Source organism: Antechinus flavipes, chromosome 2 (assembly GCF_016432865.1).
Source record: "Antechinus flavipes isolate AdamAnt ecotype Samford, QLD, Australia chromosome 2, AdamAnt_v2, whole genome shotgun sequence".
Taxonomy (NCBI): Eukaryota; Metazoa; Chordata; class Mammalia; order Dasyuromorphia; family Dasyuridae; genus Antechinus; species Antechinus flavipes.
In genome coordinates this window covers 261,510,403-261,537,222 of record NC_067399.1, presented here as the reverse complement: position 1 = coordinate 261,537,222, position 26,820 = coordinate 261,510,403, and the positions used below count along the sequence as shown (strand labels likewise).

The window sequence follows — 26,820 nt, the reverse complement described above, 5'->3', positions numbered from 1 at the left end:
GGATTTGAACCTACAATCTCTACGAAATCTACTTTTCAGGCTATACCATTTATCTGCTCAAAAATCTTCAGTGGCTCCCTATTACTTCTGGGATAAAATAAAACTATTTGTTCTGGAATTTAAAACTGTAATTTAGCTCCAATCTATTTTCCCTATCACATGCATTATTAGTTCCCTTAATGTCAAACTGGTTTAATTAAACTGTTCCCTGGACTTAACATTCTATCTTTCTTCTTGTCTTTGCATAAACTTTTCTCCCTCCTTCCTTACCTACCATTCTGGAAGGCCCTCTAACCTCATCTCTTCAGCTTAGAATACTTTCTTTCAAACTCAGGTATCATCTCTTATGGGAAGTCTCACTTGTTCCCTCCAGTTGCTGATGCTGTCTCCTTCAGATAACAAATTATTGTGGATGTGAAGGAGTATAACTTCTAGGGGAAACAGTAGTAGGGAGGTTCCCCTGACTTTGGGGTACTTCTGTTCTAACATTCTGTCAGTGATTCTAAAGTCTGACTTTGGAATATGTGATACCGAGATAGTCCCCCCCCCAAACCTTGGAGTGCTATTGTTCTGGCAATCTGTCCATCAATGATTGTAAAAGTCCTCTGGCGTAGGAATATAATAGTATTTCTTCTCTTGTTGGTGGAACTGTGAATGGGTCCAACCATTCTGAAAAACAATCTGGAACTATGGCGAGGGCTATAAAACTGCATATACCCTTTGATCCAGCAGTGTTACTACTGGGCTTATATCCCAAAGAGATACTAAAGAAGGGAAAGGGACCTGTATGTGCAAGAATGTTTGTGGCAGCCCTGTTTGTAGTGGCCAGAAACTGGAAACTGAGTGGATGTCCATCAATGGGAGAATGGCTGAATAAATTGTGGTATATGAATGTTATGGAATATTATTGTCCTATAAGAAATGACCAGCAGGATGATTTTAGAGAGACCTGGAAAGACTTACATGAACTGATGCTGAGTAAAATGAGCAGAACCTGGAAATCATTATACAAGAAAATACGATGATCAACTTTGATGGACATGGCTCTTGTCAACAATTAGGTGATTCAAACTAGTTCCAATGATCTTGTGGTGAAGAGAGCCACCTACACCCAGAGAGAGAACTGTGGGAACTGAGTGTGGACCACAACATAGCATTTCCACTCTTTTTGTTGTTGCTTGCTTGCATTTTTTTCTTCTTCTTTCTTTTTTTATTGATTGATCTGGTTTTTCTTGTGCAGCACAATAATTGTATAAATATATATGCATAAAAAAAATTTCTTCCCTTAGATTTTAGGGAAGATATATTAGTAATCCTGAGGCCCTCTGACCTAAGAATGCTATTGTTCTAACACTCTGTCAATGATTTCAATGTCTTCTGGCTTCAGAAGAGTCCTACAAACATTACTCATTGTCAGATAATCTATTGATCAGTGATAACCAAGTTCCTGAGACAGTAGTGAATAGACTACCCTTCAAACCTACTTGTAAGTCATAAAATTAGCAAATAAGTAACATGAAGCTCTGATCAACTTTGTCCTATAAATCTACCTGCTTTCTCTTGGGTCCTTTGCTAAATTCTTTTGGAACTCAGCCCATTACAGTTGATGTTACAATTACAATAAACTTTGCCCCCTGATTTGGAGATGGATTCAAGCCTGAAAATTCTTTTGAGACACCTCGTGAAACTGGTCTGTGACCCTCATCCATTGGGGTCCCTTCCCAAACTCAACAGATAGAAAAAGAGTAGTAACGGAGTGGTTACACTGGAAAGGAAGAGGAAAAACATATATATATATATATATATATATGTATATATATATATGTGTGTGTGTGTGTGTTATTATTATTATATTATATATTACATATGTATAATAATATAACAACATAAACATTAAAATAGCATCAATATACATAAAATAATGTTGGAGTAGAGCAAAGAGGAGACAGAAATCATTGGGAGATGATTGGAAGAAGTAGAATTAGTAAGGATAAAAGAGAAAAAAAGGAAAGTAGGTAAAAGGTGCCAATAATGTTTTGACTCTATTAATTTGAATACATTAAGAATAAGTAGAGTAAATCACAAGACCCAGATAATCATATTCACTGCAGATTCATGTTATTAAAGCTCACAAAGTCCTTATTGTTACTCTGCAATCCTTCCTATTATAATTGCTAGATTATACCTTATATGGAATATAAACTAGATTTATTTCTGAAGAACCAAATCCTTAAACCCAAATCATTCTGGCTCTCATTGATTGGCCAACAAGAGGTCCCATGCCAAGCCCATTTGGTCTTTGTTTTAACCCCAGATTGGTGCAGACTGAATATAAATAGCAATTGTTTCTGTTTCGACTAGTAACTCTTAGAGTCTTCCCCTTCCAGACAGATTACATTTTTAAACTAGGTTTGAAAAGCCATTCTTTGTCTCATTTTTTTCTTATCCAACCAGTTTCTTGAATGGATATTGCTTCAGTCAAACAGACTTCTTAAAGACCTTACCTTAAAAAGGCCAAGATCTCTCCTTGATTCCATCTCCAATCTTCCTGATCTATAGCTGGCTACAGGACCCAGATGGTTACAGAGAAAGTGAAGCTGCTGACTTTGTACAGTCCTCCTTCACTGAAATCCAATTCGCTTGCAAGTCAAGACGTGAAAGACAGACAACAACTACAGCTTTACATAAATGGATTGTTGGGGGCTGAATAAGAACAATCAGAAAGCCTAGGTACTTCCTCCTTTTTGCCTCCCCACCAGGGAGGAGGGAGGATCACTAAAAGAATCCTCTAGGCCTTTTTGTGTAAGTGGACTTTATCATAGCCCAGTAGAGGTCTCTGTTAGAATTCTTAGCTTTGCATTGACAAAACCATCATAACTTCAATTATTTTATCCACTCAGAAAGACAAGTTATGTCAAACCCTCAAGGTTATATAGTTCACCTGTAAAAGGGCTTAACTGAACCTCAGTAGCTAATTCTTTAGGGTGCTAAATCCCTGTGAGAGTTAGCCTGCCAGTCAATGGCTAATCCCCCATTGTCATGCTTTAATGCAGTGGTTCTCAAACTTTTGTTTTCAGTATCTTTATCCTATTAAAAATTATTGAGGATTTCTCTAAAGCATTTTTGTTTATCTGGGTTATATTTATAGACATTTACCATATTGGAAATAAAAACTATTTTTGAATTTGTAGACCCTCTGAAAGGGTTTCAGAGATCCCCAGGATTCTCTAGACCATACTTGGAGAACCACTGCAGTTTAATGGGTCTCCACTAAGGAATATATGTCTTTTTCTTTTTAATCTCTAAAGCCCTGTTTCCTTGAAGGTCATTATAGATTTAGCTCTTAGCAGCATAATAAAATCTTTGCCCTTTGATTTAGAGAATGTCTAAATCTACAAATTCTTTTGAAATAGCCTACAACACTGGTCTGTAATTCCAATATACTCTGACTGCACCCTGTAACTTCAATAAGACCATTTCATAGGCCTCTACTTAAGTGATTTTTACATAATGAAAATAAGGTAAATATAGGGTTAGAGTTAGAGTCAGTTAGGGTTAGGGTTAGGATTAGAGTTGGTTAGGAATCCAAAGTAGAATTGGAGTCAGAAGATTTGTGTGAGAGTTGGAGAATCTTATTCCGATTAAGAGTTCACCCCTACCTATCTGCTTTATTAGACTATATAACAAAGGCATTTACCATGATTATAGAATTATAAACTGAAAGGTAAAGTTAATAAGATATTCATAGTACTGATGGAATCATTGGTTCTTGGTAGATGGATAAGTCATAAAAGAAGTATTAAGATGGAGTTCAATTTACTTCCAAAGGGAAAGGCATTAGTAAGATAAAGCAGGCCCTTTTTGTTGTCCTTAAATAGGCCTTTGTTACAGTAGGCCCTTGTTTAATTCCTTGTCAAATTCCTTGCATTGGACAAATTATTATGACCCCTCACAATTACTGTATCCAATCAGAAAGCCAAGCTTATGATGCCAGCCCCTGAGATTATTTTTCTCTTATAAAAGAATCTACTGTTATCCTACTTCTTCATTAACTTCTTTTAGGAACTGGCCTGCTGACGAAGAGATCATTATATACTTCAACAACAATACTATATGATGATCAATTCTGATGGATGTGACCCTCTTCAACAATGAGATGAACCAAATCAATTCCAATAGAGCAGTAATGAACTGAACCATCTTCACCCAGCAAAAGAACTCTGGGAGATGACTATGAACCATGACATAGAATTCCCAATCCCTCTATTTTTGTCTGCCTACATTTTTTATTTCCTTCACAGGCTAATTGTACACTATTTCAAAGTCCGATTCTTTTTGTACAGCAAAACAACTGTTTGGACATGTATACTTATATTGTATTTAATTTATACTTTAACATATTTAGCACATATTGGTCAACCTGCTATCTGGGGGAGGGGATAGGGGGAAGGAGGGGAAAAATTGGAACAAAAGGTTTGGCAATTATCAATGCTGTAAAATTACCCATGCATATAACTTGTAAGTAAAAAGCTATTTAAAAAAAAAAAAAAGGAACTGGCCTGTTTATTAAGCATCACAATGACTAGTTAGTTCATTGAAAACTCAGCCTGCCTCAATGGTATTTTCCCCCTTGGGGGTTCAATGCTTTTTGCACATCCATACTTTACTTGCACAGTAAAGTTAATATAGGTATTTCTCACCCACTGTGCCAAGCCTTATTCACTAATAGTTGGTTGAAATTTTTTTCATAATTTTTAAAATAAAGTTAAATTTGCATAATTTCAATTTATATAAAGCAAAAACTGCCAGTAGACACTTCCTTATCAGCATTTAGCTTTTAGCCCTCCCGTTCCATTTGAATTTGTTTTCCAAAATTACCTATAATCTTCCTAACCTAGTAAAGGGAGGCCAGATTTGAATTTAGCAAGATGAGTCTTTCTGACTCCAGGTCAAAAACACTATCCAGTGTGTCATTTAGCTGTCCCAAATAGGGATTATCAAACCCTTATCAAGAGCTAGCTCTTATCCTTTTCTAGTTTACTCAGGACTAGTGAATACAGTATGTTTAAGGCTACTATATTTGTAAAGAGTTCTCTTAGATCTGAATATGAAACAATATTAATAATAATGATAATTAGGATTTACATAACCCTTTAGAATTTGGGAAACACTTTTACTGGTATTATTTAATTATATCCTCACAATGACCTTAGGCAGCTATTATTTTAAACCTCATTTTATATTTGAGGAAATTGAGTTTAAATCCCAGGGATATGGATATCATTGGATTTATGAACTTGGGGAAAAAAATATTAGACTCATATCTAACTGAATGTAACATCTCCTTTAATTATTTAAAAATGTTGTTTTAAGAAGTGGGCCATAGGCTTCATTAGGCTGTCAAAGGGATCCTAGACATACAAAAAATGTTATGAAAACTTGCCTTAGACTAAGCTTTTGAACTGATTAATATCGATGACCAAGAATTATGTTTGAATAGATAAAAAGAAAATAACCATATTTCAAAGATTGCCTATTAATTATTGGTTGAACAGGAACTTGGGGGTAAGAGATGATGGGTGTGGAAGAGATGAAAGTCCTTGACTTCTAACCAGAGAAAAACCTTGTGAGTTCTGAATCCAGAGGATGTTGAATCTCTCATCTTCCCCTTGGTGTTCCAGCACTGTCCCTTCCTCTTTTACCCCAGTGTATAGGTTGTTCCCATTTTTCCTTTGGTGCTTTATTCACATTCCTAGATCAGCTGGTGGCAATGATTTGGTCAGGAGTCGAGGACAGGCTGGATGGTTTCTGTGGAAATCTAGCAAAGGAACTTCTTGAGTACCCTCCAAAGGGAAGGAAAAGGACTTCCAGCATTCAGAAGATGGGAATCATCTATTTGACACATGTTCCATCTCAACTTGATTCTACTTTTCCTTGGACTCTATAGAGTTGTGAGTGAAAGTGTCACAGACATTGGGGTATATTTTGGGCCAGCTGCCCTTATTTTATCATCTTAACAATACTCATTGATTCTCAACTGATAACCTGAGGGGTAGAGGCAGAATTGTAACCTTTCTGTGTCTTTTCCCCCCTTTTGGAACTCAATGCCTATGGCGACCCTTTTCAGAATAATGTTTTTTAAATGAATAAAATAAAATACAAAAGATTACAAAGGACACCAACTATTGATACAATTATCAATGATAAATGTTGGAATGCGATGTGGGAAAACTGGGACAGTAACACATTGCTGATAGAGTTTGAACTGATCCTGACTTTATGGAGAAAAATTTGGAACTACTTCCAAAGGGCTATAAAACTATATATATATCCTTTGACCCAGCAGTGTCACTACAGGGTCTGTATCCCAAAAAGATCATAAAAGGGGGGGAAAGATATACATGTGCAAAAATGTCTGTAGCAGCTCTTTTAATGGTGGCAAAGAATTGGAAAATGAGTAGATGCCAAACAACTGGGGTTTGGCCAAATAAGGTATGGTATATAAATATAATGGAATACTATCATTCTATAAGAAAGGATGGAATTTCAGAAAAGCCTTGAAAGACATATAAACTGATGCTGAATGAAGTGAGCAGAATCAGGCAAATATTGCACACAACAGGAAGATTGTATGATGATCAACAATGATACTTAGCTCTTCTCAGCAGTTCAGTGTTCCAAAGAAGTTCCAATAAACTAGGGATGGAAAATGCATAAACAGAGAGTAAACTCTGAAGATTGAATGCAGAATGAAGCATACTATTTTCATCTTTTTTCTTTCTTGTGGTTTTTCCCTTTTGTTCTTATTTTTCTTCCCCAATATGACTCATATGGAAATTGTTAAAATGTGTAAACAAAATTAATTTAAAAATACAATTATCAAAATATTTTAAAAACAAATTCACAGACCCCATATTAAGAACTACTGAAGGCGGAGGGAAACTGTTTCCTTTAAAATTAAATTGTGTCCCCTTTTTGAGCTGAGAGATCAGGATCTCCCAGGTTCCTAAGAGTCTAGAGAGAGGGCCCATCCTCCCAGGATGAGAGAAGCAACACTATTCAAGGACAAATCAACTCCTATTGATCTTTTTGAAATTCTAAATTCTCATTCAATTGAGAAATCCTGGTCTGATCAGCTCAGGTTGTCCCAGCCCCCCACCAAGAGCTACCCATATAACAGGTTTCCTTAAACTCACTCTTTGCAGAGGCCCAAGCAGCTGGCTAGGACCCTGACTGCTGAGAAGGGATTCTCTTCTCAATGCCAGACTCCATTTCCCTAATAGGACTTTGCCACTATAGAAATCAGTTTCTTAGCAAACTGGTTTCTATCCAACAATAAACTTTTTTGCCAATTAATAATTCGGGGTTTCATGAATTCTTTCATGGAGAGCCTGTGCGCCCGCCATAAGGGGATTTTAACAACTCTCTCTCTCTGACTGCCATTAACCTCATCACTACTGCTTTAGGGAAAGCTACCTTATTATTTATAATCTGAGACAGCTATTTGTGTTTAGTGCTGGACCTGGAATAAGGAAGACCAAAATTTAAATCTGGCCTCAGGCAACATGTGATCCTAGACAAGTAATTTCTTTTTTTCCTCAGTTACATGTAAAACTACTTTTTTTGTTATTATTGTTATATATGTACAATCACTTTTTTACATCCATATAAATCATAAAAATTTGGGAGAGAAAAATCAGAACAAAAGGGAAAATCCATAAGAAAAAAAAAGATTTTGATTTACACTGTCTCCATAGTTCCTCTGGATGCAGATGGAATTTTCCATTTAAAATTTACTGGGATTGCTGGGCTTAATCTTTTCGTCTTAATCCACCGGAGAAGGAAATGGTAAAGCAGTGTCTTTGTCAAGAAAGCCCCATGAACAATTCTGGTATATCATGATGCATAGCATCACAAAGAGTCAGATATGACTGAACAACAACCTTTAAAAATTTTTTTTTTGGGAGGGCTGGGGCAGTTAGGGTTAAGTGATTTGTTCAGGGTCACACAGCTAGGAAATATTAAATATCTTAGGATGGAACTGAACTCAGGTCCTCCTGACTTCAGGGCTAGCACTCCTGAACAACTTACCTTATTAACTAAATTAAATCTAGCTTCAAACACTTATTAGCTGTGTGACTCTGGGCAAGTAAATCTCCATCTATGTCAGATTCTTCCGCTGTAAAATAGGGACAATATTAACATCTATCTTCCAGGCCTGCAGCGAGGATCAAATGAAATATTTGTAAAGCATTTAATAAATGCATATTCCCTTTCTTTCCCTTCCCCAACTCCTAACCTCTGGATAGGGCAATTACAGCTAGCTAAGTTCTGGGGACCTAGGTCCTTAGTGAAAGTGGGAGTTGGGATGTAGATACTGGAATCTTACATAGACTATACTATGATTCTTATTAGCTGTGTGACTAGGTAAATCATTTAACTTCTGTTTCACTAGCCTCATTTATAAAATTGGGATTTTACTTGCACATCCTCCGATGGCTGTTGTCAGGGAAGTGCTTTATAAACCCTAAAGCCCTTTAGAAATATTTATTATTGTGCCTATGATTATGGCTAACCAATTCAATTCAATAAACATTAAGCCAATACTCTATGCCAGGCAGAACTTCTAAGAGTTGTGGATGGAACTCCCCGCCTGTAGACGGGAAGTCTCATTTCCTGAGTTTAAATGGGGCCTCAGACACTTAGGAGATGGGTGACCCTGGGCAAGTCACTTAATCCTATTTGCCTCAGTTTCCTCACCTGCAAAATGAGCTGAAGAAGGAAATGGCAAATTACTGAGGTAGTTTTTTTCCCAAGAAAATTCCAAATGGGGCCAGAAAGAGTCAAACAGACAGGACTGAAAAGACTCAATCGCCTTTGCCAGGCACCATGCTAAGGTATGCAAAAAAAGGCAAAAGACAGTCCCTGTCCTCGAGGAGCTTAAGATCTAAAGGGAGAGAAAACAAGCAAACAAATAGAAACAAAGCAAGCTATATTCAGAATAAATAAGAAATGGTCAAAAGAGGGAAAATGAAGCGTAAAGCCTCTTCTGGCCGCAGCCGTAGGGCTGCTTTGAGCTCGTACTTCCCCGAGGGTACTGGCCCTTTAACGCTAGTTCGCACACTTTTGAGTTGGGCTTTGGTTTCCCGAGTCATAAAAGCTCGGAGTTTTGAGTCATACTTGTCTTTGCTGGGGAGGAAAGATACGGAACATACAGGCCTGCAGGTCCCAACCCCTTCCCTCCCGAGTCCGAAATCTCAGTAAGTCCTTCTCTCTGGTACCCAGGCTGACCTCAGTCTCTGCCTCCAAGTCTAGCGGGGGGAGGAGGGGTTATCACCACTCCAGCCCGATTTCTTCTCTGTTTTCGGCAGTTTCCGTCGCCCTCCCTGCCCACAGCTATCTAATCTCCCTTCCCAGCAGCCAGGTTCTTGCTTTCCACTCGGGCAGGACTAGGAGCAGCTGGGCTTCTTCCGGGTCCTGCTCCTGCCAACGCCCGCCCCTCCCCCTAGCCAGGAGTCTTTCCTCTTGGGCTGTTTCTGCAGCAGTCCGCCCGAGGAGGGCCTGAACACAGGTAATCCCCCTCCCCTTTCCGGCACCCCTCGGTTCCCCCGCCCTCCCCTACTGTGGTCTGCGGAGGGAGCCAGCCAGTCCCCACCGACGGGAGGGTGGAACTGGAGCCGGGGGCCAGGGAGGGCTGGATTTCGCGGCAGCCAAGGGGCTGCTCCTGGAGCCGGGAGCAGAAGAGACAGACAGGAAGTCCTTCCTACTGCCCCTGGCAAAGTTTGCAATTTGATGCCCTCCTATTAATCCCCCAAAATTTCTTTATGGGTAAAAGCCCAATAGATTAATTCCCGTAAATGTATTAGAGTGATTTAAGAGGTATAAGTAGTTTGATGTGTTTGGGGTGTTTGTGTTTCAAGGAGGGGTAATTTCTAAGAAAATTAATCTTTAATGGGGGAGTTCCTGGCAGAAAAAATAACTGGCTGGGAACAAGCATCTAAGCACCTACTATGTTTATGTACCAGGCATTTTTACAAGTATATCTTCCCGTCTTCACAACAGAAGATAGGCTTCTCTTCCATATACTTCCATCCATAGGGATGGAGGTGGTATTTTTATTCCCATTTTCCAATTGAGTAAACTGGGGTTGTGAGTGCCCAAGATTATTCAGCTAGTAAACCTAGGGCAGGATTTGAATGGGTCTTTCTGACTCCTGATCCAGAGCTTTATCGATTGTGCCAGTTAACTAGATCTTTACATATGACCAGACACACCCTCAGTCTCACCTTTGCATGGCCTGGAGGACTTGACATCAGCTTCTCTCCCCCCGGGAAAACAGGGAGTGGCCTAAAGGGTTATGCTTCTCCCTTCCATCCCCCTCCTACGGGGAGGTAGAAAGAAATGTGCCTGGAGCTAAATGCTTGGAGACCACTAAAGGACTGGAAAGGAAATTTGATCCTTTACCAAGCCTGCTATCCAGGCTATAGGATTGTACTGTGCATAGAGCTTTCCTATTCCAAATAATGTATTGATTGAGGTGCCATCTCCTTCTTGAAGCCTTCCCTGAATAAAATTTATTAATTTCCTCAAAAAAAAAAGTTTAGAGTACTTATTAAAGTTTAATGGCTTGTCCATAATCATACAGCTAGTCACTGCTAAAATTTGAACACAGATCTTTCTGAATATAAGTCCAGTTTAATGCCCACCATGTCTCCAGTAGTTCTTGTTTTTAAACCATTAATACCATTTAAAATATGTAAATAAATAGAAAAGGGATCCAGGTTAAAGGAATTATATTTCTTATGTTCTTTGTTAGATGACAAAATCTTTCTGGGCAAGAGCCCAGTTGTTTGTTTATTTGTTTTCATATCCCCAGAATGAAGATCATATTGTAGGGATTTAGTAAAAATTTTCTGAATTTTAATTTGAATATTAACACACAAACAGACCTTTAGTAGAGATCCTTTTCCTTACAGCTCTTATTTTATATATTTCTTCTCTTTGAGTACCTCTGGGCTCTCTATCCTGATCCCTAGCTTGCCCTTTACATATTTTCCCTCTACTCTTTTCCCTTTCTCCTCTCCCCTCCCCCCAGTACCTTAGATCATTCTAGATTGGAAAACTCTTATCATTGAGTTCTACTTTTTTTATGTCCTAAGACAGAATAGCTAGGATGAAAAGTTGAATGGTTCACCCATACCCATCCAGAGTCTTTCTCTCTACTCAGGGACCCACCTGCCAGACCAGAACCATGAACAGTAAAGGTTTGGAACCATTTGGACAGTCCACTGTTCTCTCTGTGGAGAATCGTATCCTGACCCAGCCATCCAGCCTGCAAAGTACTGCTTCTACTAGTCACTTGCTTCAGGCCCTCCAGCCATCTCACCTGACTGGGCCGCCCTCCAAGGTCATGGATACCAGAAACCGAGTCCTCTCAGAGCCTGCAACTCTGGGCCACTTCACCAAGTGGCCCAAGAGGATTCTGGAAGCAACTAAGTCTCTAGTACGGTAACAGCCCCAGGCGCTATTCTTTTTATTTATTTATTTTTTAAGGTTCACTATACCAGTGGTCTTCACAGTTTTGTTTTTTTAATTAAAGCTGTTTATTTTCAAAATATATCCACAGATAATTTCCCAGGCACAATTCTTGATCCTATTAGACATTCCTTACTTCTCTAGTCTATGCCTCAGTGTCCCCTGTGTGTGCTGTATTGATAGTGGAGGCTGTGTTTTGTGTGGGGGGCAAAAGGAAGAAAAGAGGGTCTTCTGTCTTCATCTTAACCTCAGATGTTAGTACTTAGTACTGCTCCCATTTTTATTTCTTTGTAAAACTTCCCTTATCGCTGGATTATTTGCTGTCTAGGGAAGAGAAGAGGAAAAAAGGGAGGGAGAAATACTTGGAACATAAGGTTTTGCAAGGGTGAATGCTGAAAACTATCACTGTATGTATTTTAAAAAATAAAAAGCTGGGGCAGCTAGATGGCGTAATGGATAGAGCACGAGGAGGACCTGAGTTCAAATTTGATCTCAGACACTTAACAGGTCTTAATTTTGTGACCCTGGGCAAGTCACTTAACCCCAATTGCCTCAGCAAAAAAATAAAATAAAGTAAAAAGCTATTATTAGAAAAAATAATCTCCCTTATCTATATTCTGACTAGACCTCTGCTGTTACTGAGTAGTCCAACCCCTGTTTTAAGAGCTTATTATCAAAGGGAGATAGAGCAATGTATTATGTTAGAAATCCTCCACATGTAAGTTTAACAGGGGCATGCCTGTGGTGGGAATAACTTTTCCATGAAACTCTTGGTTCCAAAGATGGTCCTTTAATCGGGCTTTAATCAGTTCTGAGGATACCTACTTCTGTGCCTGTGGCTTAAGGTTATTGCCTCAGGTGGATGAGCAACTTGAGTAGAAGTGTCCAGGAGCCCCAGAGATCAGGCTTATTCCTAAATCCCTGAAGAACTAGGAAAGATGTCCTCCTATAGCAGAGCTGAGGCTGAATAGCCTGATATTGTTCTGTTGGCAGAGCTAGTTAGCAGAATCAAAATAAAGAAATCATTTTGATGGAGCACCCACCAGGATAAATTAGGATCTGATTTCTAAGCAATATTGTGGGAAGCAAAATGATTTTAAGATTCATATTCTCCAAATAGGGTTCATACAGCCCTTCTTTTTTTGTAAGAAGCCAGAATGAGATGGATGTAGTTTTCAATGGAAGAAACAACCTCTTTTTTTAAAGATAATGGGCATCAGACTATTTTGACTCAACTCTCGTAGACATTGCTCTTTGCCCCATGCCTTAAAAAAATCTAATAAAGGTAGACTGAGATACACACTAAGCAAAATCAGTGACACATACAGCTTTTAAGAAAGCAGGTCAGATTGGCCACCTCAGGAAGGCCAGTGACTCTGATGAGGACGGAACCTCTTCATTGTTACACAGAAAAGAAGGGATCTTAGAGTTAGAACATTATAACCATACTATGGCTGGCATTCAGGTGGTGAGGTCAATCATGCTTCTCTCTGACAAAGAATTTTAGTTGTTTATAGGACCCATCTGTATCTTGTAATCTTTATTAGGGTATCAAAACTATCAGGCTTGCTGTCTTCTTGGAAAAGATAAAAAGTTCCCTAATTGTTCAAGGCTGGGCAACAGATAACGTATTTTTTGGGAGATGGTATCAAGTTAACTTGTGGGGCTTACAGACAAAGTTATTTTCTTTTAATTATAACTTTAAATTAATTCAGAGGGAAAGCTCAATTCCAGAGCTCAACTCAAGGACATAGAAAGGTGACTTTAGACAGATGCAGATTCAATTATAAAAATCATTACAGTGTACAATCAAATTGTAGAACCAATACAGTAGAAACTAATATAATTTTGATCTTATCCGTGGAGTCTTAGAAACATCCTTAGATTCCTCTATCAAGTATTTCAAATAACTGTACAACAGGACTGCTATTTGAATCCCTCCACAAATCTTCGCTCTTTTCTCTATTGCTGTCCTGAGGCAATAATCCTGTGCTATGGGCACTCACGTGAATGGAAATTTTGCCTGCCCTTGAGACCCAGAGGTTAATGGTAAATATAATCCTTCCTTCAGATATAATTAATAATAATAATAACAATAACTAATATTTATATAGTGTTAGCTGTATGTCAGGCATTGTGCTAAGTGTTTTACAATTATCTCATTTGATTCTTGTGACAACCCTAGGAGGTAGGTGCTGTTATTATTCCCATTTTGCAGATGAGGAAACTGAGACAAACAGAGTTTAAATATCTTGCCCAGGGTCACACAGCTAGAAAGTTTCTGAGATTAGATTAGAACTCGGACCTCCATGACTGCAGACCCAGGATTCTAGTCAGTGTACTACCCATTTGCCCTATTACACACACATGTTCCTGTAAGTACATGTGTGTATACATATATACATGTAGTAGACATAGAGGGATGTATAGATATGTGTCTCATTGGACATGCTACAGTGTAAATTTGAACGACATTCTCAATCTTCACCTCAGGACTTACCTTAATTACCACTAGAATGTAGCTGGGAAATCATAGGCCTGGGTTGTAAGCTTGATCCAAGCTAACAAGATTGTAATGTCCACGTGGTTTTTCTATAAGAATTGATATATTAGCTAAGAGAGACTTCCTCATGAAATTAACTTAAGACACAATTTGTCTTTGGTCATTAGCACAATTGAAATTAAGGTAAAAGTAAGGTATAAAGTTTTTTTTTTTCACTTTTGAAACATTAAAAAAAATTTTTTAAATAGCTTTTTATTTACAAGTTATATGCATGGATAATTTTACAGCATTGACAATTGCCAAACCTTTTGTTCCAATTTTTCCCCTCCTTCCCCCCACCCCCTCCCCTAGATGGCAGGATGACCAATACATGTTAAATATATTAAAGTATAAATTAAATACAAAATAAGTATACATGACCAAACCGTCATTTTGCTGTACAAAAAGAATCGGGCTCTGAAATATTGTACAATTAGCCTGTGAAGGAAATCAAAAATGCAGGTGGGCAAAAATATAAGGATTGGGAATTCTAAGGATAATGAATAACTATCCCCAGTTAGTTATTGTTACATTATCATTACTGTGTATGATATTCTTCTAGTTCTACTTATTTCACTTTGAATTTGCTCATATAGGTCTTCCCAAGTTTTTCTGAAAGCATCTTGCTTATCATTTCTTAAAATACAATAGCATTTCATCACAATCATATACAGCCTGTTCAGACATTCCTCAATTGATTGACATCCTGTTTCCAATTCTTTGCTACCACAAAAAGAGCTGCTATAAATATATTTGTACATATGGGAACTTTTCCTTTCTTTCTTTGGGGAACAGACTTGATAGTGGTATTTTTAGGTCAAAGGATTAACTCAATTTTTTGACCTTTTGGACATAGTTCCAAATTATTCTCCAAAGTGGTTGGACCAGTTTACAGTACCACCAAGAGTGCATTAGTATCCTTATTTTTCCACACCCCTCCAGTATTTGTCATTTTCTTTTTCTGTCATATTAACTAATCTGATGAGTGTGATGTGGTACCTCAGAGTTGTTTTAATTTTCATTTCTCCAATTATTAGTGATTTGAGCATTTTTCCATATGATTATTAATAGTTTTGATTTCTTCTTCTAAAAATTTCTTTTTTATATTTTTGGCCATTCATCAATTGGAGAATGGCTGTTATTTTTGTTTAACTTGGTTCTAGATATATTTGAGAAATTAGATCTTTATTAGAGAAACTTACTGTAGATTTTTTCCCCATTTCCTGCTTTCCTTCTAATTTTGATAGCTTTGATGTTTTTGATTATGTGTGTACAAATCCTTTGATTTAATGTAATCAAAATTATCTATTTTATTTCTGTGATCTTTAACTCTTATTTGATCATAAACTCTTCTATCATCCATAGATCTAAAAGATAATTTTCCCCATGTTCCCCTAATTTGATTAAGATACCATTCTTTTTCTCTAAATTACAAACCCATTTTGAGCTTATTTTAGTATATAGTATAAGATATCAATTTATGCTTAATTTCTGAGAGATTGCTTTCCAATTTTCCTAGCACTTTTTATCAGATGATGAATTCTTGCTCCACTAACTTAGATCTTTGGGTTTATGATACAGTAGATTAGTGTGGTCATTTCCTTCTGAATTAATGTATATGTAATTGGTTCCATCAATAGCTATTTTTCTTATCCAGTAGTTAATTATTTTGATGCTTACCATTTAGTAGTCATATAATAAAGTATAGTGTAGTATAGTATAGCCTAGTATACCAAACAGCCTTCCTTTGCTTTTTCTATTTTTTCATGGATTCCCTTGATATTCTTGACCTCCAGATGAAATTTGTTATTATTTTTCTATCTCTATGAAATAATTCTTTTGTAGTTTGACTTATATGGCCCTGGATATGTAAATTAAATTAGGTCATATTGTCATTTTTATTATATTGGATTATCCATATTTATCTACTTATTTTGCTCTATATTTATATGAAAAGTGCTTTGTAATATATATTCACATAGTTCTTATATGTTTTGGCAGGTAGATTCCCAAGTATTTCATATAGTCTGCAGCTATTTCAAAGAGAATTTTTCTTTCTATCTCTTCCTGCAGGTTTTGTTGATAAATTTCATGTTTTCTTAACCTAAATTCAAAAGTTACCATGAAAACTGCCTTTTGGTGCACATCGCCTTCTCCTCCAGCTCCATCTTTTTTCTCCTTAATGCCCCCAGCTTCTCTCTCCCCAGACATCTTTCATTCTTGTTTGCTGTCCTTCTCAATTAGCAGTACCTCTGGAAGTCTGATCCCAGTCCAGACAACTTTTCTGAACTGGTTCTGCTGCTTGTCTCCTGAATTGACAGGACAGCTGGGGTGAAAACTGAATGGTTTTCCCCTGCCCATATCATTCAGAAGAATCTATATATTGACTCTTTATCTTCTTTCAGGAATCTACATGTCAGTCACAAACTGTGAAGAAGCAAGGTTTAGAACTGTTTGGACGGCCAACTGTTCTCTCTCTGGAGAACCGCGTCCTGGCCCAGCCACCCAGCCATCTACTTCAGTGCTTCCAACCATCCCACCTGACTAAGCCTTCCCTAAAGTGCATGGGTACCACTAATCGCCTCCTCTCAGAACCTGCAGCTTATAGGAACCAACACTTCCCTTTGGCACCCAGCCCTGGAGGGGCCCTGGATTACTCTGCTGTATGCTCCAAGGGGACTCTGGAATCAACTAAGCCTCTGGTAACACCCCAGCCACTAATCTTCACCCCAAGAGTTCTTCTTAGGCTTTCCTTGCCCCCATATTTCTGGGCCTCATTGTGCCATGACTGAGGTTTTGGGTACATGTGTGCATATTTGTCTGTTGAGTCCCTTGCCAAAAGCAGAGATTTTACAATAGTATTCAGGGCTCTAGAGTCCTGAAACATTTCTGATACTCCATAGAGCAAGAAGAGATGGCTGCCAAGAGCAAGATTTAAGAATGGAAGTATGCTTTGAATTGACTCCTAAGAGTGACAGAGAGAATGTAGAATAGTGGGTAGGGCATTGGACTTGGAGTTAGGAAAACCTGAGCTAAACTTGTTAGCACTATCATTTGGCGTAGTGGCTGGCACATAATAAACAATAAATGTTTTTTGACTAATTTGTTAATTAATGTATGACTACATTATGCACTATGCTTCAGTATTCTTATCCATAAAAATAAGTTGGGCACAATTACTTCTAAATATATCATTCTCTGAACCTTTTATCGTCTGAAGCATGCTCCTATATCATGAAATTCATTTCAGTGTAAAAATAGCAAAGGAATAGGAAAATCACTTTCCTCACAGACTTCTAAGAATTAGGAGCTTATCCTCAAGCTTTGGGGAAAGCAAACTAAGAATTACAGCCCCAAAATAAGGAAAAATCTTTATCTTTCTTCATGAAACCCAAATGTTTTATATATTCAAAGGGTTTCTCTTCAATATGAATTATTTTCTATGATTTAAAATGTCCCTCTCTATTAATACTTTCCTATATATTTTATTAGAAAAGTTTCTCTCCAAAAGTAGTAGTGGAATACAATTGTCTTAAGTTATAGTATAGCCTTTCAAGATTGTATAGGTGAATGAAGGAGGGAAGGGTGGGAAGGAAGGAGAGAATTTAGAACTCAAAAGTTAAAAAGGAAAAAAAATAAATGATAAAATTTAAGAAAGAAAGATGGTTTTGGGGGGTGGCTAGGTGGCGCAGTGGATAAAGCCCTGAAGTCAAGAGGACCTGGGTTCAAATCTGCCTTCAGACACTTAATGCTTCCTAGCTGTGTGGCCCTGGGCAAGTCACTTAACCCCAATTACCTCAGCAAAAAAAAAAAGAGATGGTTTTGGAATCATGGTGTTCTATCTAAACTCTTTACAGCCATATCTCATTGTTACATGGCATCTTAGAAACATGCTTATGTTTAGACGTCCAGTGTTTTGTTATTTTGTTAAATAACAAATAACAGAACTTCAGTCAACCCTTCACATGTTTTTTGTTTTTTTTTCTTTGTTGTGCTTCTTATATATTATATCATCCTACTTTCCTACTGTTCCTCCAAACCAGAAGTTCCCAGGGTTTCACCCAGGACTGTCTCTTTTTTTTTTTTTTTTTTTTTAAAATAACTTTTTATTGACAGAACCCATGCCAGGGTAATTTTTTACAGTATTATCCCTTGCACTCACTTCTGTTACGATTTTTCCCCTCCCTTCCTTCATCCCCTCCCCCAGATGGCAGGCAGTCCTATACATGTTAAATAGGTTGCAGTATATCCTAGATACAATATATGTGTGCAGAACCGAACAGTTCTCTTGTTGCAAAGGGAGAATTGGATTCAGAAGGTACAAATAACAAAAACAAAAGAAGAAAAACAAAAATCCGAGCAGTTTACATTCATTTCCCAGTGTTCTTTCTTTGGGTGTAGCTGTTTCTGTCCATCCTTGATCAATTGAAACTGAGTTAGATCTCTTTGTCGAAGAGATCTACTTCCATCAGAATACATCCTCATACAGTATTGTTGTTGAGGTATATAATGATCTCCTGGTTCTGCTCATTTCACTTAGCATCACTTCATGTAAGTCTCACCAGTCCTCTCTGTATTCATCCTGCTGGTCATTTCTTACAGAACAATAATATTCCATAACATTCATATACCACAATTTACTCAACCATTCTCCAGTTGATGGGCATCCATTAATTTTCCAGCTTCTAGCCACTACAAACAGGGCTGCCACAAACATTTTGGCACATACAGGTCCCTTTCCTTTCTTTAGTATCTCTTTGGGGTATAAGCCCAGTAAGAAACACTGCTGGATCAAAGGGTACGTACAGTTTGATAACTTTTTGAGCATAGTTCCAAATTGCTCTCCAGAATGGCTGGATGTGTTCACAATTCCACCAACAATGTATCAGTGTCCCTGTTTTCCCACATCCACTCCAACATTCCGCATTGTCTTTCCCTGTCATTCTAGCCAATCTGACAGGTATGTAGTGGTATCTCAGAGTTGTCTTAATTTGCATTTCTCTGATTAATAATGGTTTGGAGCATATTTTCATATGGCTATAAACAGTTTCAATTTCTTCGTCTGAGAATTGTCTGTTCATATCCTTTGACCATTTACCAGGACTGTCCTTAAAGCCCAGGGATTGTCCCAGAATGGGGAATGTAGTCCTTCAGGTGTTCCTTGTTAAATATACTAGCTCTTACATATCTGTAGTATATAGACAAGAATGCTGATAATATTATACATTCCTATCTATTTTTATGGTCATGGCACAACTTAAGTCTGAACTTGACATTCTCATTCATATACCAAGGCTATCATAGTGTTTACATAAACCATCAAAAGGAACTATTGGGGGCAAGTGAGCTCCCATTCTGTGCCCTCAGTTCTTCATAGTGTTAGTGTGGGAAAGGACACACAAGTGGGAAATTAAGAAGATTCTAAAAATCAGGGTGATATGTAGAGTCAGGACCTGCTTCTGAAGGAGGAAAGTGGTTTGCCAGAAAGTCGTTCTCAAGTCTCCCCCTGCCTCCTTTCCCTGTCCTTTCTGGATGGAGTCAGTTCAAGGATTTGTCTGTGAGTGAAATGTCTCTTCCATCCCTCAGGATACCTGGTCCCTCTTCAGGGAAGAAGAACAACAGCAGCAAAAGGAAGAAGAAAAAGAGGAGGGAAAGCAAGCAGAGGAAGCCATTCCTTTTTATAACTTAAGCTTAGGGGAAGAAAATGTGTCAGAAGAGCCGACTCTGGAGCTGGCTGCAGGGGATTCTGATGCCCAACCGGAGACCAAGGACCAGGCTTTGCAAAACAAGAAGGTGAAGGATTTCAAGGGTAGGGGGAAGGGGGAGAATGGGACTGGAACCAGAATCAAGGTATAGGAATGCTTCCTGGAGTTACCACTTCTCACTGGGTTGGAGGAGCCCATACTAAAGGGATAGCTGTAAATTTCTAGTCCTCACATCATCTTGCAGACTTGATTGAGTTGGCATATCATTAAGTCTCAGTGTTGCACTCCTTGCCTGGATAGACTGTGCTTATCTCCTGCCTCTCTTCTGTTCTTCCCCCAAGATGCTGCTCATTACCCAGCTGTGCTGTGCCCTGTCCTCCAAGGCAAATCTGTTGGAGGCTGAAGACTCCACCCGGCAGTTCCTGCTTCAACTCTGCACAGACCTTGCCCTTTTAGAGCCTGAGTTCATTCTCAAGGTACTTGGTGGGAATGATTTGGGGTTTGTTAGGGAATGATGAATTTTATCTTAGAGAACCTGTCCTTTATGGAGTATGTGAGGAACTGTCTTTAGGAAATAGAGGAAATCTGGATGAAGCTAGGAGTCCATGCTACAGGAGTGTATTCCTTCATTCAACAAATGTTGAGTCTGTGTTTAAGAAACTGTCCTAGGTGCTGAAGTAATATGAAGAGGATCTCCCAGTCCTAAACTTCATAGAGTTTACAATTGAGTTAGGGAGATAAGATATGTTTACAAATAATTTTTGTTAAGGGTCATATGGATGATATAGACAGTATATATTATTGCATTTTAGCAATTCATGATTAGAAATGACTTCATGAAAAGATGGGACTTTGAAGGATGAAATGATCCTGATTAGTGAAGATGGAGAGTAGAAGGCAAAAGGAGAAAAAGTACAACCTGGATTTGGGAGACTATTACATAGATGAGTAATGGTTACAGTCAGAAATATAACTAGTGATTTTGATGTTGGGTTCTGATACCACAAAATGTGTTTGGGGCAAGGAACAGAAAAAAAACAAACCTTCATACCAACTGTTTAAAGTAAATCCAGCTGCAGAGATTGACCACGAACATGGATTCAGACTTCGGTACAATTTGGAGAAAGAGGTCCAAAGACAGTACTTCATATAGAGGGGATAGATGCCCTGGTACTCTGGCCCATGTCCCCAAGACATTAGAGAGATGTTGTTAGGTAGCATGCTGCCAGGAGAGGCAACAGGATGAGGCTAGGATGGAGAGGAGACCAAGAGTTCATACTATTAATTAGTCTATTAACTAGGTGCTAAGCTGAATTTGTAATACATTTTTATTTATATTTGGGGGTTTTCAACCACCATAATTTATCCTCCCTCCAGAAAGCCATCTTACATAACAAATAGTATTTTTTAAGACAAAAAAAAAAAAAGATGAAAAAAAGTCAGCATAGCTGACTAATACAAAAAAATTATAAAAAGATGTGTAACATGCAACATTTGTGGATCTTCAGTCTGTGCTAAGAGATAAGGTGTGGGAGTATCTTCTGTCTCTTCTTGTTCTTTATAATTTTGAAGCATTCACTTTTGGTGAATTTATTTTCTTTATTCTGCTTACTTTACATCAATTTATTTAGATCTTTCCATATTTCTCTGTATTTATTACATTATTTCTTAAAGGACAGTAATATTCCATTACATTCATCTACCACAGTTTGTTTAGTCATTTCCTAATTGATAGGTATCTATCAATCTTTTGTTTGTTATTACCAAAAGTGCTGCTATAAATATTTTCGTGTATTCAGAAATCAATGGCTTCCTTTGAATATATACTTACTTAATAATGAAATCTCTGGGTCAAAGGATATGGATGTTTTAGTCACTTTGCATAATTCCAGATTGCTTTCAAAAACAAAATGGTTATAGTGTTTCACAGTTCCAACAACAATTTGTTTTTATTTTCTGGAGTACTAATGCTGTTGGTGCCTTCTAAATTTCATCATCCTTCAGCAAATCCTTAGTTGAAGCTCTAATTAGAACCTGTAGAAGAGAAAAGGAAGAGATACTGCTAGAAAGATACTTTGGGTTCAGTTTTACAAAGGGCATTGAATTCCAATGACCAAATTGGGATTTTACCCTGTAGACTCGAGTTTTTTAAACTGTGGTTCATGATTTCATATGGGGTCTCATAACTGAATGTGGGGTTTGCAAAATTGTAATTTATTATCAGAAAATGTTTGATTTATATACCTATGTGCCTGAGATCACGTAAAAAGGGGCAAGGAACAGAAAAAAAAAAACAAAAACAAAAAAAAGGAACAAAAAAATGAGTGGAAAAAGTTTAAGAACAACAAAAGGAACTATTTTAATTTTTTTTAAAGTTAGTTTTCCTTTTTCAGTTTTTCATTTCCAAATTCTCTTCCTTTCCTTTCTCACTCCCTTCCCAATGAGAAGACGAGAAAAACAAAACACATTACAAATATTTATAGTCATACACAACAAATTCCTTCGTTGGCCATGATACCTCTACCCCCCTCTAAAAAGAAAGAAAAGAAAATGTGCTTCAGTTTGTACTTGGAATCCATACATCATTTCTTAACCTGAAGGTGGATAATATACTTCATCATGAGCCCTTTGGAACTGTGTTGGTCTTTGTGTTGATTAGAGTTACAATTAGCTGTTTTGAGGAGAGATCAAAATAGAGGTTTAAGAATTCTGGGAAGTATTAATAAGAGAAGAAATCAATGTCCTAGTCTGACTTTTTCCACCTTATGTTCTAGGCATCCCTGTATGCACGGCAACAACTCAACATTCGAGATATAGCCATCATGGTTCTAGCCATAGCTGCCTATCTACCTGCTTGTCGTCCCTATGTGAGGAGATATTTTTGTGCTATTGTGCAGCTCCCCTCTGATTGGATGCAAGTGGCTCGGTTTTTCCAGGTATGTCCAAGATGGGATCCTTACCCTTCTTTTGCCTTCACTCTTTATCTTTTGTCCTCATTCTCATTGAGTTCTCTTCCCTTTGCCTCAGCTATTATCTATAGCCAGAGAGAATCTTTTTACTCCTAGGTCTCCACTTTTGACTCTGTTATTTCCCCTTCTTTAGGCAGGATTACCGCTCCTTGGCACATATAGGTAGGAAGGAAATAATCAGTATTTATTAAGCACTTAGTATATGTCAGGTAGCACTGGACTATGCTCTTTACAAATATTATCTGATTTGATCCTCACAGCCATTCTTGATGTAGATATTATTATCCTTATTTTAAAGTTGATAACCCTGACTCAGATAGAGGTTAAGAGTCACACAGGTATTAAAAGATCTAAATTCAGGTCTTCCTGAATGCCAGCCTAGGGCTTTATCCACTGTGCCACCTAGCTGCATCAATGCTTCTTTTATTTTGTAAGACTTTCTTATATTGCCCCAGGTTTATCTTTCTAGGATCTCTCATTATTTCTACTCTACTGGAAAACCCTTATATTTCCCTAAGATTGTAGCATTTCAGAATTTGAACAGACAATCTTCTCACAGATGAAAAACCTGTGGCCCAGAGAGGTAGAACAATTTGCCCAAGTTCACACAGTTTACCAAACTAGGACCCAGTTTTCTGACTTTCTGGCCAGGTTTCTTTGTCTCAAAAAAAAAAAAAAAAATCAACTCACCAGCAATCATATCTAAATATAAGCTAACATTTTACTTCTTTTCTCTTCTATTTCTCTAGCTCTCTTCCTTCAGACTCACATAAGTTTTATCTCTGGGCTGCTGTATTTTCATGATTTTTGTATTACATCTTTTTCTGACAAATTGTCCTGAGTGATCAACCCTTGAAACTTTTCAAGGTCATAAGGAAAGTAGTGATACAGCTAGGACTAGAATCCAGGTGTATCGGACTAGAATCCAGATGTGTTGGACTAGAATCCAGGTGTGTCTTATCTGGTATATTTCCAGTGTATGATACTGACTCCCTTAAAACAACAACAGATTCTATTCTGTCTTCATTGAAGCTATAGCACAGAGGATATTCATAGATTGACCTAAAGCCTGCCTCCTTTCTGTCTCTTGTCTTCTTGTGGACCTTTGTCTTCTGCCTTCCTTTTTCCCACTCTGCTTGATGTCCTCGTGACCTGTCAATTCATTATCCCTTCAATACTCTAACTCTGTGTTTTGACTCACTCTCTCCATTCTCAGTGTATTGGAGTTTGAGGCCAGTCTCGCTTCTTCTTTTACTAACAGAGCCTGGCTGAGGAGCCCAATAGGAAGCTGGCACCTCTGCCTGCCTGTCTCCGTGCTGCCATGACGGACAAATTTGCCCAGTTTGACGAGTATCAGTTGGCTAAGTACAATCTTCGGAAACACCGGGCTAAAAAAAGTCACCAGCGCCCCCGACGTCCCGTCAGTAACTTTTCCTCCCTACAATGATAGATATAATTTGTTCCTCTTTCCCTTTGTGATTTCCTAGGAAAAATAAGTCAGGAACCATTCGACCTCTGGGGAGATATAGACTGAGCAATCACTTCCCTAAGAGTTACTAATCACCTGGGAACAAAAGGGGCCAGACAAATCAGAGGGGATTGGGGTGATGTGAGAAGAGAGCATCCTCTTCCTAAAACTGGGGAACTAGGTCAGTCAGCAAATAAACATTTATAAAATGCCTATTGCATGCGAAGTGCTGGGGATAAAAATACAAAAAGAGACATCCTCTGCCCTCAAAGAACTTAAAACCTAATGGGGGAAGACAACACAAAAGGAATCTGGAAAACAAGTGGGTAGAAAGGGAAGGTACCCCACAAGGGCATCATAGAGAAATCCAAAGGAGTGTAAGCATCAGTGGAAATTGGTTGGCCTGGACTGGAAGTTTTGGGGAGCTCTCCAGTTTACCCTGTGGTGACCAAAACATAGAACTGAGACTTCACTGCCAGAGAAGGGTACCAGGATGCTAAGGATGAACAATACCCTTATGAGTACTTTCTTGTCCACTCTAGAAGTCAGAAAAGGTGTGCCAAAGGAAGTGGTATAACTCAACTATAATATACAAGACCTTTTATAATCATCAAAAATCGGTGAGTTCCTAGTCACAGAATGCTCTGTGGTGGGGATAATGGGGTGGGGTGGAATGGGATGCATGGTATCTGTCCAGAACTGTTCATAGTGAAATAGGGGAGACACATGTTATAGTATCTTAGGTGATGGCAGTTAGTTGGATTGAGTTTATTGTATTTTATTTATTTAATATTTTCCCCAGTTACATTCACAAAAATTTTTTTCATTTGTTTTTAAATTTTTTTATACAAAACATTTCCATAAGAATCAAGTTGTGGGGGAAAAAAACAACATAGATCTCTCACCCTACTGAAAATAAAAACCCTCAAGAAAAATTAAGTTTAAAAAAGAGAAAGAGAATGCTTCAGTCTGCATTCAGATACACTCAGTTTCTTCTATGGGTATGGATAGGATTTTTCACTGGATTGAATTTCTAAGTAATCAAGAATGTGTACATTTCTTTTCCCTTCATTTCACTCTCTCTTAACATATTCTGTGGCCACCAGATGTCAGGTAAATAGGTCTTCTCAGGTAAATGAACTCATGATCTCAAGACCTGGTGTTGTTCCCCAAGAAAAATAAAGTAGTAATCTGTGTCAGAAATTTTTAATAACTTTTTATTTTTTTCCATATACAAATATAGTTTCCAGCATTCACCTTTACAATACCTTGTATTCCAAATTTTTCTCCCTTCTTCCCATCCCCTTCCATAGACAGCAAGCTATCCAACATAGGTTAAATATGTCCAGTTCTTCTAAACATATTTCCATATCTGTCATGCTACACAAGAAAAATCAGATCAAAAGAGGAAAATAAAACACAAGAGAAAGGAAAAAATGAAGCAAACAAATAACAATGACAAAAGGTGAAAATAGTATGCTTTGGTCCACAGTTTCCATTTTTCTTTAGATGTGGATGGCACTTTCCATCACATGTCTGTTGGAATTGTCTTGAATTGTTGAAAAGAGCCAAGTCCATCCAGTTGATCATCACATAATCTTGTTGTTGCTATATACAATGTTCTCTTGGTTCTACTCACTTCACTTGGCATCAGTTCATGTAAATCTTTCCAGGTTTTTCTGAAATCATCCTGTTTGTCATTTCTTATAGAACAATAATGTTGCATTACATTCATATACCATAACTTATTCAGCCATTCTCCAACTGAAGGGCATCCACTCAATTTCCAGTTCCTTGTCATTACAAAAAGGGCTGCTACAAACATTTTTGTGAATGTGGTTCCTTTTCCCTTTTTTTAAAATGATCTCTTTGGGATACAAACCCAGTAGAGACACTGCTGGACCAAAGGATATTGTGCCAGAAATTTCAGTGACCACTGCAGTGATACACTTTGTTTTGGAAATGTCTTATAGATAAATAATGTAGAGTTTCCTGAAGCATATTGATTAAGTGACTTGCCCATTGTGACACAGCTATTAACTATTTGGATTTAAACCTAGGTCTTTTGTTCTGTAAGTTGATACTCTATATATGTTAATCTCATTATACTGCTTCTACAGGAAATTTAAATAAATAGATGAGCCAGTGAATGGACACAACAATTTTCATTTTAATCATAAACTTGATAATATTATTAAATCTTAAATAATTAGACTAAGCATGTAACAAAATAGGAAATGTTTTCAGAACAGAAGGAAAAAAAAACTGCTAAATTTTTAGGATAATTGTCTATGACATCTTCAGACTTATATTCTATAATCTGTTTTCTCAAATCTTTTTTCACATTGTAACTTTTCTTGTTAGCCTGATAATTTACCCCAAATATGGTTTGTTTTCCTTCAGAGAAAAATTCCAACATCCAATTTCTGTTAGTTTTCTGTTTTTCTCATAACCATCTTGCTCCTGTTCCTTAGTTGTCCAGTAGATCTGAAGGAAACTAAAATTTTCTCCAATCTGTCTCAGAAGATTCTTTTGCTTTCTCCCTTATTTAATAGATAAGACCATCACATGTCTACTCTTCACAACTCTAACATGCACAGA

At 37.7% G+C, this 26,820-nt stretch overlaps 1 protein-coding gene across 5 annotated transcripts in view; it reads left to right on the top strand.

The window, feature by feature from the left end:
• The first annotated feature begins 9,161 nt into the window (after positions 1 to 9,161).
• The window catches only part of TEP1 (telomerase associated protein 1), a 55,921-nt gene continuing 38,262 nt past the window's right edge, over positions 9,162 to 26,820 (top strand). For 2 of the 5 annotated variants that reach the window (XM_051976971.1, XM_051976969.1), the window contains exons 1-8: positions 9,162 to 9,260; positions 11,228 to 11,503; positions 16,483 to 16,779; positions 19,664 to 19,870; positions 20,124 to 20,258; positions 22,557 to 22,718; positions 24,013 to 24,171; positions 24,762 to 24,839. In XM_051976971.1, the coding sequence (XP_051832931.1) occupies positions 11,252 to 11,503; positions 16,483 to 16,779; positions 19,664 to 19,870; positions 20,124 to 20,258; positions 22,557 to 22,718; positions 24,013 to 24,171; positions 24,762 to 24,839 (1,290 nt within the window). In that variant the 5' untranslated portion in view covers positions 9,162 to 9,260; positions 11,228 to 11,251. Of the gene's footprint in view, positions 9,572 to 11,227; positions 11,504 to 13,039; positions 13,585 to 16,482; positions 16,780 to 19,663; positions 19,871 to 20,123; positions 20,259 to 22,556; positions 22,719 to 24,012; positions 24,172 to 24,242; positions 24,401 to 24,761; positions 24,840 to 26,820 lie in introns of those variants that run through there. The other 3 variants (XM_051976970.1, XM_051976972.1, XM_051976973.1) reach the window with 3 other exon arrangements.